This window comes from Lipotes vexillifer, unplaced genomic scaffold, assembly GCF_000442215.2.
Source record: "Lipotes vexillifer unplaced genomic scaffold, Lipotes_vexillifer_v1.1 scaffold238, whole genome shotgun sequence".
Taxonomy (NCBI): Eukaryota; Metazoa; Chordata; class Mammalia; order Artiodactyla; family Lipotidae; genus Lipotes; species Lipotes vexillifer.
The window spans coordinates 2,538,362-2,556,944 of NW_006785665.1; the positions used below are offsets into that span (position 1 = coordinate 2,538,362).

Here is an 18,583-nt window from a genome sequence, read left to right on the forward strand (position 1 = left end):
GTCACCTGTCACCTGCTCTGGCTGAGCCTAGGGCGGGCGGGGGTGGGGGGTGGGGGGACCGGTATAAAGCAGCAGGCGCCTGTGCCTGCTCCACCACATGCGCACTGCCTGCCTGAGTCTGTTCTGCCCCCTCCCCACCACTTGGCCACCACCATGACATCGGACATCCAGGCCCCTTTCTTTCTGCTGCTGCTATTCCAAATGCTTACAGGTGAGGGGCGCAAGGTGGGGAGGGGGTCTTCCCAGCCTTTCTGTGGGCTTTGCTTCCTGGGAGATGGCATCCAAGAGGCAGAAGTTGCAGACAGGGGTGGCCCAGTCTGTGCCAGAATAAAGAATAAAGGAGTGAGGCCAAGGACAGGCTGAGAAGAGACAGCCCCCCAGGAGAGTGGGTGCCAGGGGCAGGCGAACGTCCTGAAAAGAAGTCTGGAGGGGGTGGGGGTGGAGTCAGGAGAGGTAAATCTTAGGAGTGAAGAAACCCGACAAGCCAGGAGCAGACAGGTATGGGAAGAAGGAGGGAGGCTGCCAGCAGGGAGGGAGGAGGAGGGCTGACCTAGGGGCCACTCCCCAAATACTCCTGGCATTACTTCTTCAGATGCCAGAGAATGTATTTTCTCCTTGTGCTGATTTGTCCCCCAACCCAACTCTGTAACCTCAACTTCTGACAGCTGCCACCAACCCTACACTAACAATCTTTCTTACAGTCTCTGGTACAGCCCAAAACAGCACTACACAGGCTTTGAGTAACCAAAGCCCTGCCTCAGGCTCGGCTGCCCCTCCGGTCCACGGTGGCACCTCACCTGCCAGGCCCAGTGGCGCCTCACCTCCGAGCACCAGCCCTGCCTCAGGCTCGGCTGCCCCTCCGGTCCACGGTGACATCTCACCCGCCAGGCCCAGTGGCGCCTCACCTCCGACCACCAGCCCTGCCTCAGGCTCGGCTGCCCCTCCGGTCCACGGTGACACCTCACCCCGGGCCACCAGTGGCGCCTCACCTCCGACCACCAGCCCTGCCTCAGACTCGGCTGCCCCTCCGGTCCACGGTGGCACCTCACCCCGGGCCACCAGTGGCGCCTCACCTCCGACCACCAGCCCTGCCTCAGGCTCGGCTGCCCCTCCGGTCCACGGTGGCACCTCACCCCGGGCCACCAGTGGCGCCTCACCTCCGACCACCAGCCCTGCCTCAGGCTCGGCTGCCCACGGTGGCACCTCACCCCGGGTCACCAGTGGCGCCTCACCTCCGAGCACCAGCCCTGCCTCAGGCTCGGCTGCCCCTCCGGTCCACGGTGACACCTCACCCCGGGCCACCAGTGGCGCCTCACCTCCGACCACCAGCCCTGCCTCAGGCTCGGCTGCCCCTCCGGCCCACGGTGGCACCTCACCCCGGGCCACCAGTGGCACCTCACCACCGACCACCAGTCCTGCCTCAAGATCAGTTGTCATTACAGCACACAAGGGCACCTCTTCCAAGGTTACCATGACCCAAACCAGCAACGGCACTCCATCCTCAGTTCCCAGCTCTTATACTCCCACCATTTTTGCCAGCCACATTACCAGGACAACTGCCAGCAGCACTAACCAGAGCATAGTACCTCCCTATGCTCCCACCTCCTCCAATCATAGGACTTCTCAGCAGTTGCCTGGTAGGGTCTCCCTGTTCTTCCTGTCTTTTCGCATTACGAACCTCCAGTTTAACTCTTCCCTGGAAAATCCCAGCACCAGCGACTACCAGAAGCTGCAGAGATGCATTTCTATATTGGTGAGTAGCTGCCTTTCCTCCACCGTGCTCCCCCGAAGCACCCTTCAGAACTCTTTGAAGACCTTGCATCAAAACTTAGTCCTGGGCTTCCCTGGTGGCGCAGTGGTTGAGAGTCCGCCTGCTGATGCAGGGGACACGGGTTCGTGCCCCAGTCCGGGAAGATCCCACATGCCACGGAGCAGCTGCACCCTGTGAGCCATGGCCGCTGAGCCTGCGTGTCCGGAGCCTGTTGCTCAGCAACAGGAGAGGTCACAACACTGAGAGGCACGCGTACCGCAAAAAAAGAAAACTTAGTCCTTTCCCTCTCACCCTAGTTTGTGCAGACTTATAAACAAGAGGATTTTCTGGGCCTCTCAGACATCAAGTTCAGGTACAGTTCTGGGTGTGGACTCTATGTGGGATGGGTGGATGTTGTCTTGGCTGTGTGGAGGGGCTGGTGCGCTTGTGGTTGTGGGGGGTGGGTGGTGTGCTGACCCAGAAGCTGGGACCCATGGTTAAGTTGCCTGTTTCTCTCTGACCAGGCCAGGATCTGTGGTGGTAGAATTAACTTTGGCCTTCCGAGAGGGTACCACTGCCCACAACGTGGAGAGACAGTTTGGTCAGCTTGAAGCAGCAGCAGTCAAATGTAACCTGACCATCAGTGGAGTTAGTGGTGAGATCACTTCCCCAGCTGCCAGCCAACACCACACCGCCCGGGACCCTCTCTCTCTCCAGCATCTGGATTCCTGCTTTTCCTCTTGGCACTAATAAGGGGAGGGTCAACCTCCTTTCAGAGACTGCTCTGACCTCTGCTTTTCCTTTTAGTGCGTGATGCATCATTTCCTTCCTCTGCCCAGTCTGGGTCTGGGGTGCCTGGCTGGGGCATTGCCCTTCTGGTACTGGTCTGTGTTCTGGTTGCCCTGGCCATCATTTATCTCATTGCCCTGGTAAGTGCTCAGTCCCCAGCCCTGACCATAGTTCCTCTGCTAGAAGGAACCCCCATGCCCCCCATTACCTCCTATCTCCCCAGGTTGTGTGTCAGTGCAGACAAAAGAACGGTGGGCAGCTGGACCTCTTTCCAATCCGAGATGCCTACCATCCTATGAGCGAGTACCCCACCTACCACACCCATGGGCGCTATGTGCCCCCTGGCAGTACCAAACGGAGCCCCTTTGAGGAGGTGAGGATGGCGGAGGGAGGCAGAGGCTTTGGCTGGCAGGGATTCTGAAAGAGTGCTGGGAAGTCCAAAGAACTTAGAAGAGGTGAGAGTGACAGTAGGCAGTGAGGGCCTGACAAGGCTGGGGTTGGAGGTCAGGTGAGTTCTGGGGGAAAGGCCTTGGGAAGAGACCATGGAAGAAGGGGGACCTCAGTAGGGGGTGCCCCCACTACCAGCACTCCCAGAAGAGCATTCACTGCTCCGCTGAACTGGTGCCAGGGCTGTTCACTGGGATGCCCAGAGGCGAAATGAGTGGGGCACTGCGCCCAGGGGAGCCCTTCATGGAAGGAGCACCTGTGCCCCAGCTCGTCTCCGAAGAATGGAGGGTAGATTGAGACAGGCTAGTGGGGAGGAGGGGTCTCTGAATGGGGAAGAAGTCTCACCAAGCCAGGTGAGCTTGGGTGCCGGGTGAGGGGGCCGTTCTTGGGAATCTCTGGAGAAGCACAGACCCCTCCTCCCTCTTTCTTCCTTTCTCTCCAGGACCTAGTAAATAATTACTTGGCCACCTGGGGCTGGAAAGCCACTCCAAGTGGGGGAGGGGAGAGGAGTTTCCTTTTCTTGACCCCATTTTTCCTCCCCCTGGGGACTTCCTTCTTCCAGTTTTACAGACACACACATATCTCCTTGGGCTGGAGGAGCAGAGAATGGAGGGAAAAGTGGGCAGGAGGGGAAAGCCGGGGGAGCTGATAAAAGCCGAGGGGAGGGAGGGAAGGGGAGCTCGAGGAGGAGGAGTGGCCCTGTTTACAGTCACCTGGCTGCCGGTGGTGACCAGCAGGTGCTCTCTCCAAATTAACCCTTTGAGAGCTAGTCAGGTGCCTGGACCATTCACCCCAGCCACGGGGTGCCATCCAGGGGCCTTGGGGAGGAAGCTTCTCCCAGGAAAGCTTCTGCCCCTCACCCTGGATCCCTTCTCCCCCTACCTAGGTTTCTGCAGGCAACGGTGGCAGCACTCTCTCTTACACGAACCTGGCAGCCACTTCCGCCAACTTGTAGGGGCACGTTGCCTGCTGAGCATCCAGCCAGCGCCAACTGCCTCCCTGGGTTTCTTCACTGCTGCAGCCCCCACCTTGCCCCCAACTCTGTTCTGGGCTGATGAGCTGGGCGTTCAGGTGGGCTGCCCACAGTCTCCCTCACAGGCCCCACCAAGTCCCCTAACCCATCTTAGCCCTGGCGAAGCCCATCCGAGCCCCTGGGGACAAGCCTGAGGCAGTGGCTCCCAGGAGGACTGGCCCGGACAGCTCAGAGATGGGAGTGGGAACCTGAACATGGCTGAATAAAACTCGGGCCTCCTCTGCACTGACCGCCAACTTTTTTTTTTGCGGTACGCGGGCCTCTCACTGTTGTGGCCTCTCCCGTTGCGGAGCACAGGCTCCGGACACGCAGGCTCAGCGGCCATGGCTCGCGGGCCCAGCCGCTCCGCGGCATGTGGGATCTTCCCGGACCGGGGCACGAACCCGCGTCCCCTGCATCGGCAGGCGGACTCTCAACCATTGCGCCACCAGGGAAGCCCAACCGCCAACTTTTGATCTGTCTTCTGTGACCTGCTGATAGAGGGGCGGTCAAAATGTGTGTGAGGGGTTATGGAAGAGACCTTGGGAAAGGCGAGGGAGGAAAGAAGACCAGAAGGAGCGGGGTTCACTTGAGAAGTAGGTGACATCGGGGCGCAGGAGTGCTTGGTGGAAGAACTTGAGTCACCTCCGTCACCTCTCCTGCATGGCTGGCGGCGCAAGAAGGAGGAAACGAAACTCGGCGGCTCCATCGGCCAGCTTGACCCGGCTCCGCCCGCCTGCACGCCCGTGGCTCTCCCCTTTCCCCGGGCCTGGTTTTCACTCCCGCGGCCTCCTCTCCCCTTGGCACGGTGCCCCCAGGCGGCTCTATTCTTAGCTGTCCGGGTGTGAAGTAAGTCCTCGGGCGGCGATAACAGCTGCAGAGTCAACAGGGCCACGATAAGCTCCATGTCATATCCGGGGGCTGGCACCGGGCCCGGGCCCCTCCCTGGCCGCCCCGCCCGCCTCTGGCTCTGGGGTTGGCTACCCAGCACCCTGGGAATGGGGAAGTCGTTCTGGTTCCCTGATCCCTTTGGGCCCAGGCACGGGGCCCGCCCCCTCAATCGCATTCCCGCAGAGCCTGGCGCCGCCGCCCGGACGCCCCCTCGCGGGGCTGACGCAAACAGCCACCGGAGCGAGGCGCCCCCTGGCGGCCACGATCGGCTCGGGCCTGGGCTGGGTACAGGTGTGGCAGAAGGCGGGGAAGCGACGGGCTTGGGGACCTCCTTCCCTCAGGCGCCAGATCCACTGTGCACCCCTGCTCTGAGTAATAGCACGGAACCCTCGATTCCCCGCCCCCGCCCCGCCCCGCCCCGCCTGCCACATCCAGCACAGAAACTAAGAGGAATGGGCTCAGGGAAGGCAAAGACATCACAGGAAGGCCTGGCATCACAGTTTATTGTTTATAAACCATGAAAATAACAGCTGTTGCTTGACATAGGCCTAGCAGTGCTCACCGCAGGGGGAGGCAACAGCGGGCACCAGAGGCCTTGCCAGGCCCAACCCAATGGGGACACTCAACCTAAGCTGGCTCCCCAAGGGAGACTTGGCACGTTGGCATGGGTGCAAGACAGGTAAAGCATGCAAGAGGGAGAAGAGGGAGTTAAGAGGCATGCGGCTGGGGGTACAGGAACCCAAATAAATAAAGCAGGATGATAGGGTCCCTTTCCCCTCACCAGGGAGTGCCTGGGCAGTGTCCAGCCAAAAAGCCTGCACGCCCCAAAGCTGTAGTTCAGCATGGATGAGTCAGGGAGCTTGGCAGGGCAGAGGGCAGAGCTGCGGAGCATGCCCAGTGTTCCAGGTGCCTTCCTTCCCAATCAGCCTGGGGAGGAGCACAGGGCAGGGATGGGGAAGGGGCTGTCTCCATGACTTGGGTAAGATGCCAAGGGCAGGTCACAGGGCAGAGACGTGGGAGTGGGAGCCTGGATTAACAGGCAGTGGAGAGAATGGGGGACATCCAGAGAGGCGAGCAGAGAAGAGTCCCTTGGTCAAGAGAAGGCCCTGGGAAGACACAGACATAGGGGGACAGGACCACATGGCAGGAAGAGTTTGAGGGAGAAGCTTCGGGCGGAATAACCCAGCTTCAGGAGGCTTGGAAGGCCAGGGCCCAGGAGAGGCCTGGAAGGGTCAGTCCAGCTTGGCAAAGCCCCCAATGGTGACCTTCCTCTCGGGCTTAGTGCCCACGGGCTCCTGTAGCTGTACTGCACCACCCCCAATAAAACAAAAGGCAGGGCACACAGGTCCCGAGCAGTCCAGGGGGCACTCCAGGAGCCCTCGGAAGGACACAGCATCCAGGAAGGAAACCCGACCCCGCTCGTAGTCCAGGCAGATGCCCAGGCGGGGCGGCAGGGGCACTGTGCAGCTTGCTGCCGGGCCATCCCTCCCTGTCAGCCCCGCATTTGAGCTGGCCCCAGCCCCCAGCAGGATCTTGCCCATGCCAATGGTTAGGAAAGCGAAGGGTGGCGACGCCTCCACTGTGGCATCCTCGGCACCGCTGTCATGCCCACTGTCCGGGTCGTACCTGCAGGGGTGGGCGTTGGGTAGGAGGACGTTGGGGGGTGGAGTAAGTGTGTGGGGGAGGGGGTACCAGAGGGCTGAGATGTTGGAAGGATGGAATGTTGGGGAGCAAGTGGTTCAAAGGATTCATCTGGGGTGCTTCCTTGGTGGCACAGTGGTTAAGAGTCTGCCTGCCAATGCAGGGGACACGGGTTCGAGCCCTGGTCCGGGAGGATCCCACATGCCGCGGAGCAGCTAAGCCCGTGCGCCACAACTACGGAAGCCCGCGCCGCCTAGATCCCGTGCTCCGCAACAAGAGAAGCCACCGCAGTGAGAAGGCCCGCGCACCGCAACGAAGAGTAGCCCCCAGCTCGACGCAACTAGAGAAAGCCCACGCAGCAGTGAAGACCCAACGCAGCCAAAAATGAAAGAAAAATTAAAAATAAATAGAAAAAAAAGGATTGATTCTGGGCATTGAGAAGAAAACATGTTGAAGAGACAGGGGTTAGAATATAGGGCTGGGGGTTTGGTTTGGTAGGGAAGGGGTGTTGACAGGAAAGCACATTGGCCAGAGAGGTGGGGGGAGGAGAAGAAAGACAGGGTATCGCTAAAGCACAGCGAAGAAATGCAGAGCTTCCAACACAGGAAGGTGGTGAGGAAATGGTGCTGGGAAATCATGCTGAGAGACCATTTTGAGGGTTAGAGAATCTTGGAAGGATGAGGGGTTAGTGACTAAGGTACTAGGGAGAGGGGGAGAGCAGAGAAAGGAAGCTGGGAAGGTGGCTGTTGGGAGGGAGATGACGGCGGATCAGTGCCTTAGATGAAGGATGTTAGAGGGATGCAGGGTTTTGGGGACCATAGGGTTAAGAGGGAACTGGTGTCGAAAAGAAGGCATTTTAAAGAAATGGGGTACTGGGGGATAGAGTGCTGGGGAGGAAGGGGTCAGGGAGAAAAGTATGCGTGGGTGGGTGTTAAACAGGATGTTGTGGATGAGACAATATGGAGATGGAAAGTTGAAGGGAAGAATTTTAGGATGTTGAGAAAAGATGTGGGTGAAGGAGGTACTGGAGGGAAAAGGCTTTGTGGAGAAAAGGATGTTGGAAATGGGGTGTTAGGGAGCAAGGACACGGAGACTTGGAGAGATGGTGTTTTAGCCTGAGTGACAGATGGAGGGAAGTGGAGATGGCTCCCTTTACTATTGTCCCTTTCCCCAGCCACTCCGAATATCAGTCCACAAAGCTCTTTCACTGAGCCCACATTTCTCCAGACCACAGCCACCCCCACAGCCTGGCTCTTATTACTTCCTCCTAATCTCCTCCCACCTCCATCCCAGCAAGTGTGTCCTCCCCTTGCACACCCCCGCCCCGTCCCCAGCTCCCCCCCACCCAGGTCCCCAAACCCCCATCCCTTCCAGAGAGGCCTGACCTGGGGCTGATCACATCGGGGGCACCCTGGAAGCTTTCCTGAAGCTTGCTCTCCAGCCCGACGCCCACCTTCACCAAGTAGGAGGCTGGGTCTACGGCGCAGGCCCAGTAGCTGCGGCCCTGGGTCACAGCCACATCGCCCAGGACCACATCCACGCTCAGGTGGCAGCCCGTCAGTAGCCGCTCAGCAGCCAGCAGCAGGGGCAGCCCTGGAACACTCCGCACCGCTCGCTGGTCCTTGCTGATGGCCAGCCGCTCTCGGCTTGTGCCCCAGCGGCCGTCGAGGAAGAAGTGCAGGACTGGAGTTGGGGAGGTTGAGACAGAAGGAAGGGCTTCAGGGACAAACACTGGCACCGGGGGGACCTTGAGGTGTTAGCACGAGACACTGGGAGATTTCAGAACATGGAACGAGTTGCCAAGGGATGGGCAGGGGGCTCTGGGGAACAGGGCCTGGAGAACTGGAATGGGGAGCATAGGAAGAAAGAAGGGGCATCCCATCCCAAGTGGGCATGGGACCACAGGAAGAGTTTTAGTGATGATTAGCGGGCACAGAAATCAGTCTCCCAGACCCAGCTGACTCGCTATGCTGCCTCCCACCCCTTTCCCACGGCTGCGCCATGGAGGGTCCCCACTGCTGTCCATTCCACCTGGTGATATCCCACCACCATCCACCTGCACTTTCCAGCCCGCACTCTGGTGCTCTTACACTTAACCCCTAACTCTTCTGCCCCCTACTTGGGTGGTGATGCTTCTCTATTATGCCTACACCCTGGAGTCCCCACTATTTTCTGGAGAGTCACTTTACCAACATTTATCGAGCCCTTACCATGAGCCAAAAACTCAGCTAAGCCCTTACACGTTATCATCTCACTTAATTCTCACAACAACCTTATGAGATAAGTATTGTTACTATCCCTACAGAAGAGGAACTCGAAGTTCAGGGAGGGTGAATAACTCGCGTAAAGCCACACACCTGGCAAGAGGCAGAGCTGGGATTTGAACTCAGGCAGTCTCGCTTCAGAGCTAGTGAGAGTGACACACTGTGTTATGCCATCTCCCCGGGGCCCACCCAGCACCAGCTGTCAGTGCCTGGGGCCCAAGTGTACCCTGTGCCCACTCACCGGGCGCTGGGGGCGTGTGCAGGTGCACATCTTCACTGTACTCGCCGTAGCCGGCCTTGTTGCAGCCACGGACACGCAGCACGTACACAGAGCCTGTGTCAGGGTTCTCAAGCAGGGCGCTGGTGCCCCTCACCTCTTCTCGCCGCTGCCAGCGGGTGGGGCCCGGCTGGGCTGGCACATCCGTGCGCCGGAACTCGACGGTGTAGTGCCAGGCAGGTGGTGAGTGGGGGGGCAGCCGCCAGCACAGGAAGATCTGGTCGTAGGCAAAGGTGCGCTGGGTGTCAATGACTGGAGCCTCGGGCACTGTTGGAAGAGACAGCGGGGGTCAGTCAGGCCTGGCCGCGGGCCTGGCATGGAGGGTGAGCAGGAAAAGGGAAAGCAGCGGGAGCCGGGGGGGTGAGTGTGAGTGAGAGGGATCTGGAGAAGACACCTGTCTGGACCCCGGGCAGGGATGGGCAGGGCAGAGCCCGCGGGGGAAGGAGAGACAGGAGGCCTGATGCCAGTCCCGGTCTGCCACTCCTTTGCTCTGGCCTTAGGCCAGTCACGCCCCCTTTCTGGGCCTCAGTTTCCTCCTCTGTCAAATGAGGGTATGAGATCACATGGTGTCCCTTCTTTCTATGACCCTTTTAATTCTATGAATAAAGAGGAGCCCCAGGGAAAGGCAGGCAACGGCCACTGAAGCCCAGGCAAGAGGGCACTGAACAGGAAGGAGGGAACCGAGTGGGAGGGAGACAGATGCAAGAGTCAGCAAGACAGAAAATAGGGGACAACAGAGGGCAAGCAAAAGCTTGATGGCAGGGGACAAGGTCAGGGGGAAGAGAAGGGAAGTCTAGAGGGCAAAGGTCACATGGACAAAAGGTCAGAAAGGCAAGGATTGAGAAAGGAAGGCACAAGAGAGACAGAGGGCACCGGTCAGGGGAGAGGAAGGCGGGGATGGGTTCTGGTCAGGGCAGGAAAGAGAAGGAAGCCGTGAGTGGGTAGCCGGGCTGTGTGGGAGTGGCAGGGCAGGGCAGGGGGCCTGGTTGGGGGCAGGACCCCTGGGGCAGGGCCGCTGACTTGCCTGGGGTGCTCCGGAGCAGAGTCCGCGGTGGCCACAGCCTACAAACAAAGAGAGGGAGAAGGAGCGCTGAGCGCGGTGGGACAGTGTGCGGGGGGGGGGCTGGGCGGGCAGGGCGGCTGGCCAGGCCAGGCAGGAAGCTGGGGAGTTCCCCGGCGGGCGCTGCCCCCCGGGCCCGCTGCTGGGGGGAAGGGAGGAAGGCTCTAACTGGGCTCGGGGCCTGGCCATCTCCTCACCTCGCAGGAAGTTAAGCTCTGTCAGCAGCTTCATCTCACGCCCCACGTCCAGCTGGCAATGGCGGAAGGAGGAGCTGGCAGCTGGCCGGAACATCTGGAGGGCCTCCGTAGCTCGGGCAATCCTGGGACGGGGGCAGGCCAGGGTCAGGCACTGCCATCTGGGCCGCCACCCTTCCCCTTGATTCTGCCTCGCCTGCCCCTAGAGCCTTGGTATCTGCCGGGGGCCTTCTTCCCTGTCCATTCGGGCAAACTGATATCAGTGTGGCCTGGTGAAAATCCTCAGGGCCCAGCTCTCCATCAGGCAGTACTCTCGACATTGCCTTGTACATGGACCACACCCACGACTGCCCCTACCCCGCAGGAGGCCATGCCCCTGAGTACCTGTTGTGCAGCTGTTTGGCTGCTTGCACAAAGCAAGGCTGGTCTGTTTCCTTAAGAACCTCCTGAGCGTAGCCCACCAGACCTGAGCCATCCAGCAGACTCCGGTGCTCCTGGATCTGGGCGCTGAGACGGGCCAGCCGCTCCTGCTGGCACTCCTCAATGGCCTGAAGCAGGGATGCCCGCCTCTCCTCCAGCACAGCCCCCAGCCCCCGCACCAGCTGGGACACCTCCTCCTTGGCCTGCTGACCACTCACCTGCCCAGAGAGCAACACTTACTATCTTCTTCTTGAAGGCAGCACCTGCACCAGACTCCTGGGGCACCATGCCATGGCTAGGATCACAAAGGATCTGGGGAAATCCTACCTACCCATTCTAATAGGGCCAGGTTCATGGCTCCAAAGACTCCTGTACACCCAGATGGGCTCAACTCCTGACCATTTGTGCTAACCTTGCTGGATGCCCACACCATAATCAATCCTGATCCCTTGAGGACTCCCCCAGATAAGAGGCCATGACTATGCTAATGTCCACCTGTACTGTACTAACATCTTCCAGCATCTGTGCCATCGTTATCGCCCATCCCCATATCAGCTGATTCAAGCAATCTGGCAAAAGGTATCAGAGCCATCGCCTCACCCTCCTTGGTCCAGGGATGTGCACTATCCTCAGCAGGCAGCTGGGCCTGAGGGCATCTGAGCTCCATCCCTGGGGCTTGCTCTCCCTCTCCTGGGTGATAGACACCCTGTCTCCACTGTAGCCTTGGGTACCACCTGGCCTGGGGCACTGTTGTTCCTGATGGCCTGGTTTAACCAGAACCTCGACATATCCATGGACCCTACATGGGCTTCCTGAGCTTGCAACCAGGTGATTAGGCTGTGCACATCCACACCCCCGTCCTGCTCCCACTCCCAGGCAGGGCCCAGGGCCCACCTCCATGCCCTCCCTCACCTCAGTGTGCCTCACGGTCTCCTCCAGCTCACAGATCTGGGTCTGTACTGTGTCCTGGTTTCCCAGGATGTATGTCAGGCTCTTTGTCAGCTTGTCCTGAGGGGGAAGAAAGAGGTGGGCATCACACCCGGCTCCAAAGAAGCCAGCAGTTCAGAGGAGGTGTGAGAGGGTGTGAGTGTGGGTCAGCACTGGGGCAGAGTGAGGCGGGGTCCTCACCTTGAGGGCCTGGTAGGCACTGAGCACAGGTGTGATCTTGTGGCCGCTGTGGGTGCGTCGCACACGGCAAAGTTGGCATACCAGTCGTTGGCATGTCTTGCAGTAGTGGGTCACCTCTTCTTTGTGATCTGGGCACATCAGGCCCTAGGGACAAAAAGAGCAATGAGACAGTCAGCCAGTGGTGCGTGTAAGGGTGCTGACCTACCACAGAGCAGTTTGGTGCCCTCCCTCTGCTGGCCCAATGTGGGTGGAGAGGAGTTCAGGTGGTGGTGCTCCATGGTGCCACCTGGTGGTACACCCTGGCATCAAGGAGAGCCTTTCCTGCAAGCTCCAGGCATTTTAGCCTTGCTTCTCCCTTCATTTACCTCACAGAAATGTGTGGTAATAACAATAATGATGGTAATCTTAGCCTTGTGCTTAATAATTAGCCTTGGCCATCTTGTTTACTGCTGTAGCCTAGAATAGCACCAGGCACATAGGTTCTTGATAAATATTTGTTCAATGAATGAATGCATAACAGACTGTTTTAGTGTATAAATAACCACAAACATTATCTCAGTGATCCTTTCAACAACCCTGCAAGCACAGATATTGCAGGGCAGATATTATAATCCTCATTCAGCAGATGAGATGGAGGCTCAAAGACGTTCAAAGATTTGTCCAGTGCCTTTTCGTTACAGAAAAAGGAGCTCGGCAATGGCAACTCCCTGGCCGTCTCCTTTTGGAAGCCCACAGTGCTGGGCACGCCCTCCCACCCAGCACCACCATGCCCCTCCCTTCCCAGGCCCCGCAAGGGCTGGCTCACCTTGGGGCGGAAGGAGAGGGTGGGCAGGGTGGGCTCATGTTGGGCCTTCTGGGTGCCCCAGGGGTGGAAGAGCTTGAAGCATTCGTTGCAGAAGGTGGCGCGGCACTCAGTGCAGCCCTTGGTGGCCTCTAGTGGCGGGGGCTTGCACAGCTGGCACAGGATGGCGCCACCCACACTCACACTCTGGCGGTACCGCTCCACCACACGCTCCAGGGTCAGGTTCCGGAACAGCCCTGCCAAGCCCCGCTCCCCCAGCTCCACATCGCCCTGGCAGGCTGGGCACGGAAACATGATCACCTGAGGGTGCAGAGCACCTCGCTTCCGCCCGGGGTATGTCCCAAAGCCTGTGGATGGGCCGGGAAGTAGGGAGGTGAAAATTATAGCTGGCTCAGAGTGGGGGAAGTCTTTTCAATTAAAAAATTAATTTCTGTTGTGCCAGAGCGCAGCTCTCATTAGAGCCTGGATGGGCAGTATCTCCACCCCCTGAAAAACAGACAAATGCCCTTGGCCAGTGATGGACCCCTTCCACCTTCCTGATGGACATCCCAGCATCCCCACCCCCCCACCCCACAGGTGCCAGCCCCACCTGACTTAAGCAGTCGGTCCAAGCGGTCTGGCTTGGGGAGAGTTCTGCGGGAGAGGCGGGGACTTCGGGTAGAAGGGGTGGAGGCAGGAGAGGTGGGCTCAGAGCTGGGGTCCCCACCATGGCCTACGTAGCCCTGCTGGCCCAGCACCTCCCGGGCACAGGCCTGGCATACATTGTGGGTACAGGGCAGCACCAGTGGCTGCTTATACATCTCTTGACACACTGGGCACAGCAGTTCCTTCTCCATGTTCTTCATGCTCGTCTGTGGAGGGACCAGGAGGTTGGATCAGAGCTTGGACACCTGGGCATATCTCAACAGCCCCTCAACTGCCCCTTAAAGACCTAAAGGGTCTCAGGAATGGACAAGACAAGTACAAGGGACCAGACAAGCTATGGATTTTCCCCAGCACAAGCTTTGGCCTGGTTCACAGGCCTTCTCAGCTCCCTGTCTCTTGCTTCTGTTTCACTCCTGCAGAGCTACAGACCTGAGGAGGAGGAGGGATGGTTGGAGCTCGGGTCACCCCAGCCTCAAGCCCCACCCCCTTCACTGTCCCAGTCCCAGCTGGACCTGCAGCCCCTCTCACCTGGCCTTTGCCCCTATCCCCCCATATCCGGGCCGCCGGCCCCAGGCACATCTCTCAAGGATACAGCCCATTCAGCAGCTCGGTGCGGACCCCCGCCCGCTTCTCTGGCACTCCCCTGCCCCCCCCTCCCCCGCGTGACTCCTCCCTAAAGCCAGGCTCTCTCCATCCTCCTGCTCACCCAGTCTGTCCTCCTGCCGCGGCTCCAGGCTGCAGCCGCCCTCGGCTCCATCCCCCATCACTAACCCATCCGGCTCCTCCTAACCCATTCCCTTTTGCCCCCCACCATCCGGCCCTCCAGCTCCCTTCCCCGGCGTAACCCGGCCTGCCGCAACCCCCTCCCCAAGCAAGGGGGAAAGGAGCGCCCCGCCTACTTGCCCCCTCCCCACCGGAAGTACCCCTCCCTTTTTTGGTGGCGGGGGTCCTCAAGCTATGCCCCACCCCCACACCTCACCTTGGTCCCTCTCTTCGCAGCCATCCCGGTCAGGGGCGCAGCTGACACAAAGGAGGGAGGGACACGGAGGGAGGGGGAAGGAAGTGGTTGGGGGGAGCAAGGCTGGCACCGCCCCTGGGAGAGCCGGGCCCGGGTTGCCATGACAACCGAAGGCTAAGAGGCAGCCCTGAGTGGGGGTGCAGTGGGGTGGGGTCTTGCGGAGGGGCTCAAATTGGGAACTGCACCGTGGGGCGGCCCTTTCCTCGCCCCCCACCTGTCCTCAGTTTTCTTGGACTATATCCAAGCTCACTCACGCCCTCCCCTCATAGCATAGCCCCGTTGCCCTGCAGCCCCAGCCCCAGCGCACGGCTGGAGGCTACCCCAAGCCACCCGCTGCGTCCGGGTAGCTACATGTTCCTCACACCCCAGCGGATGGACGCCTTCACGGCATTCACCTCCCGGCTGCCCCCGGGATTACCCTCTCATACCTGCATCCCGACCCTCCCAGTCCTTTCTGCCATCACCCGCCCCCTGTCTACATCCCAGCATCTTGCGGGACCCCCACCTGTTCGAGGTCCCGGCTTGCCCGGGACCCCTATACTCCCCCTCCCCTTCCCCTCGACCCCACCTTAACTCACACTGATGCGGACCAGTGCATCCATGATGGAAGTGAAGACCTGCATATCCTCACCCTCAGCCATGGCCCTACCATGCCCGCCCGCCCCCGTGTGCCCGATCCCGGCTGCGGCTGCGAACCCCGAGCTTAATGCAGGAGCCCGGTGGGGATGTGGGGAGGGGTGGGGTGAGATGTCACTGCGCATGCTCCAGGGACCAGCCTCGAGCGGCGCTGGTCGAGGTAGGAGGTGGGAAATAGTTTTTCCCACGTGGTTCTAAGAGGCTGTCGGGTCGGGGGGTGGGGTGGGGTTGGCTGGGTAACATGGAATCGTATTTGAGGGGGAGCCATTTCTTATGTTCGAATTCTTCATTGGCTTCTAATCTTACTCATATAAAGCAGAAGGATAGTTTCAGAGAAAGATGGGCTCCAGATGGAAGGACTAGATTTTGGTTTGGGCAAGAGTCCAGGGGAGATACCAAGGCAATGATCATGGGGCAGGTGGTCTTGAGGAACAGGCACTAAAGCTGACATAACTGACAAAGAAGACAGAAGTGGGCTAGAGGCTATAGTCCATGGGCACAGTGACTTGAAGAGTTAAGTGCAGCTTGCACTGAGAGGCAGCAGATGCTCTGGGTGCGGGGAAGGGCGGGGGACGAGGGTGGTGGCCAAGGACGCTCTTGGACGCAATATTTCCTCCCTTCAGGAAGAGGGCGCTGCATTCAGGCGCCGAGAGGGAGAAAGAGGAAGACGTGGGGGAGAAGCAAGTCCACGTTGGGGGGCTGACGCATGCGCACAGCCAGCTGTGCCCGGTACGGCTCTCCTCTTGTACAGGGGCGCGGATTGGACCCGAGGGCAGGGCACGATGGGTAACAGGACCAGCGGGGTCCCCCACCGGGCGGACTAGTAGGGGGTCGGATTTGGGCGGATCAGCTTTCGCGGTCCTCTCCCCGCAGAACTGACGTGTCCTGGGTTCCAGACGACGGGCATTTTCCACGGGGCCGGAGGGTTCGGGGCGTCCGGGACTGAGGAATTCTTGGGGGTTGCCACGGGGTGTGGGGAGTTGGGGAGGGTGGCTGCAGTCCCGGGAGTGCTTGCAGGTGGTTGGGCCCTCGAGTTCCCGGACCTGCCGAATCTGCCCTGCGGCTCCTGGAGGGAGGGCTGGGCCTGACTCTGCGTGTCTTCTCCACTCCAGTGGTGGGTACAGGCACCTCGCTGGCGCTGTCCTCCCTCCTGTCCCTGCTGCTCTTCGCTGGGATGCAGATGTACAGCCGCCAGCTGGCCTCCACCGAGTGGCTCACCATCCAGGGCGGCCTGCTTGGTTCCGGCCTTTTCGTCTTCTCTCTCACTGTATCCGTTTTGAGGGGGAGCGGGCAGAGGTGTTTGAGGGTAGGAAGGGCGGTGGGCCACTCAGGCTTGTACCCTTCCCATTAGCCAAACATCTCTGTCCCTGTTGCACGTCCTACTCCTTAATTCCCTCAACCCAGGCCTTCAATAATCTGGAGAATCTTGTCTTTGGCAAAGGATTCCAAGCAAAGATCTTCCCTGAGAGTAAGTGAAAATTGGGGGTTGAGTATTTGAACTCTCTCCAGTAACCTCCCCCAACACGGTACTGAATTTCCAGGTGCTTAGTCAGTAAAGGTTTTTTAGGAGGAAAAAATATGTGTATTAAGACTGTCTGGAGACAGATGATGGTTTTGCATGCAGCACTTTATCTAGCTCCCGGAACTGGAGCTAGAAGAGAGGGCCTCTGAAAGCAAGAAACTCAATTACTTCCTGGCCAGTTCCCAGGGAAGGTTTGAGGGGAACAGGCAGGTTTGGGCCTGTGATGAATACATCCAAGAAGGGATGTTCTTTGTTTCCACCAGAAAAAGAAGAAGAAGGGCCAAATCAGTTGAGGCTCCGAGGTGAAATTGACCCAATATTAGTGAATTCTGTTTGAGATGATTGTGAAGAGCCTAACTATTAGATTCACCAGCTTTCTGTGTCAGCAGGTATCCTGACCAAATTAGAGTAACTGTCAGATTGTTTTCCTTTTGAAACGGTTCTAATCAAGAATTGATGATTCAGTTATTTATGGAGAATTAAGTTCATAAAGCCAATTAGGCATCAAGGCCAGATCACCTAAGGGATGCCACATGCCCCAAATGGACAGCAGATGCCACCTCTGGTGAAGCCTTCACCTGGTAGAACAAAGACCTGTCACTGTGGCCCTCGTTTCTTTGTCCTCCTTATGTTTTGCTCTTTCCACCTAGGCTTCTGGAGGTCCTTTCGTACAGTGGCTTCAGAACTTCTCTCTGTTAGATTTTATTTCTAAGTGCATTGTCTTCATTTGCTTCTGAAAGAAACCTTTGTAGTGGGGCAAGCTATTTGGCTCTCTTCACCTGCCCTGCCCTCCCAAGCTGGGCAGGTGGGATTGCCCTTGCTATCTGCCCTCCCACCTTCTCTCTAGTCCTACTCTAGATGTCTTGAGACCCTTTTCTGCCCCCATGGGTGTGTGTACCCAGACACTCTGCTCTCCAACTTATGTCCAGGAACTGAGGCCCTCGACTTCCATAACTAGCCAGCCAGGTTAATGAATTGATCCCCATTGTCTGGCTTCTGTTGGAAAGGCCTTGACTCTCTTTCTCATATGGGAGCAAGCCTTGCCCTTCAGATTCTGCTGTCACCTTTCCTTTTCCTTTTTATTGGAGGGAAGCCAGGATAGAGAAGTTAAGTGATATTTGGGGCAGAGCTGGTAATGAGCATGCATCTCCTACCTCCATGTCCTGGGCATCAATAAGGCCATCTGAGGTCCTCCTGCTGTTGTCATGCCCTTCCCCTCCAAGCAGTTCCCCCAGGATTCAGAGGGCCCCAGATTTCTTCTAGACCCCACATATGAATGCCTGGTGTTTCCATTCTGACCACCCTCCTTGTCCCCTCTTGCTCCCCCAGTTCTCCTCTGCCTCCTGTTGGCTCTCTTTGCATCTGGCCTCATCCACCGAGTCTGTGTCACCACCTGGTAAGTGCCTGACAGCTGAGTAAGGGGTGTAGCATCCTGTCCTTTGGCACCCCATCCTCCTGTGATGGTTCCAGACTTCCCCATACGTCCCTCCCACTCTGTTCTCCCTCTGTCCCCTTCCCCATTTTCCTAAACCTGATCCTGGATTCTTTCCCTCATGCTGGTATCTGTCTGCTCTAGGAGGCAACAGGCTGGCAGCATGGGCACTGATACCATGACCTTTCTCCTTCACCCTGTAGCTTCATCTTCTCCATGGTTGGTCTCTACTACATCAACAAGATCTCTTCCACTCTGTACCAGGCAACAGCTCCTGTCCTCACACCAGCCAAGGTGACGGGCAAGGGCAAAAAGAGAAACTGACCCTAAATGTTTAATAAAGTTGATTCTTTGTAGCTCTGTAAGCTGTGACATGCTGTGGGCCTCTCCTGCCCATCACTGCATGGGTGTGCAGAATGTTGGGGCAGATGGGTACTTGCTGTTTTCAGACCTTGAGGATGGTGGGGTTTCCTTCCTCCAAGGTTCATTTTTACCAAATATTTATTGAGTGCCATCAGTGCCAGGCACTTTGCCAGGCACTGGAGTGGCACATACTTGTGTAAGAGTCTCACGGAAGAAAAGCGCATGAATGATTGGCAGCCTTGCCCTTTGGGAAAAGGGGTAAAGACTGCAGTGCAGGAATTCCTGCCCATCG

General features: G+C 58.4%; 3 protein-coding genes across 6 annotated transcripts; 2 read left to right on the plus strand and 1 right to left on the minus strand.

The window, feature by feature from the left end:
- The first annotated feature begins 153 nt into the window (after window positions 1-153).
- On the plus strand, window positions 154-3,953 carry MUC1 (mucin 1, cell surface associated). The gene is made up of 7 exons (XM_007458050.1): window positions 154-225; window positions 734-1,753; window positions 2,068-2,123; window positions 2,275-2,405; window positions 2,558-2,679; window positions 2,763-2,912; window positions 3,873-3,953. Exons 1-7 carry the CDS (start codon window positions 154-156, stop codon window positions 3,939-3,941), a joined length of 1,620 nt encoding a protein of 539 aa, XP_007458112.1. The 3' UTR covers window positions 3,942-3,953.
- Window positions 3,954-5,218: 1,265 nt separating this feature from the next.
- On the minus strand, window positions 5,219-15,154 carry TRIM46 (tripartite motif containing 46). Of its 4 annotated transcripts, none has more exons than XM_007457954.1 (10): window positions 14,917-15,148; window positions 13,265-13,526; window positions 12,679-13,022; window positions 11,874-12,017; window positions 11,658-11,753; window positions 10,710-10,963; window positions 10,329-10,450; window positions 9,036-9,338; window positions 7,916-8,213; window positions 5,219-6,515 (listed from the first exon to the last, which is right to left on the minus strand). In XM_007457954.1, exons 1-10 carry the CDS (start codon window positions 15,097-15,099, stop codon window positions 6,122-6,124), a joined length of 2,400 nt encoding a protein of 799 aa, XP_007458016.1. In that variant the 5' UTR covers window positions 15,100-15,148; the 3' UTR covers window positions 5,219-6,121. The 4 variants fall into 4 exon arrangements, with proteins under 4 accessions (XP_007458016.1, XP_007458017.1, XP_007458019.1 ...); XM_007457955.1 differs by having other exon boundaries at window positions 5,347-6,515; window positions 14,907-15,154; XM_007457956.1 differs by lacking the exon at window positions 14,917-15,148 and adding an exon at window positions 14,300-14,323 and having other exon boundaries at window positions 6,122-6,515; window positions 10,710-10,894; window positions 11,673-11,753.
- A 491-nt stretch (window positions 15,155-15,645) lies between these two features.
- On the plus strand, window positions 15,646-18,289 carry KRTCAP2 (keratinocyte associated protein 2). Its single transcript, XM_007457958.1, is given in 6 exon segments — window positions 15,646-15,715; window positions 15,717-15,760; window positions 16,087-16,241; window positions 16,379-16,442; window positions 17,826-17,892; window positions 18,132-18,289. Coding segments are annotated over 6 exon segments (486 nt in total). The 5' UTR covers window positions 15,646-15,680; the 3' UTR covers window positions 18,253-18,289.
- The last annotated feature ends 294 nt before the right edge of the window (window positions 18,290-18,583 follow it).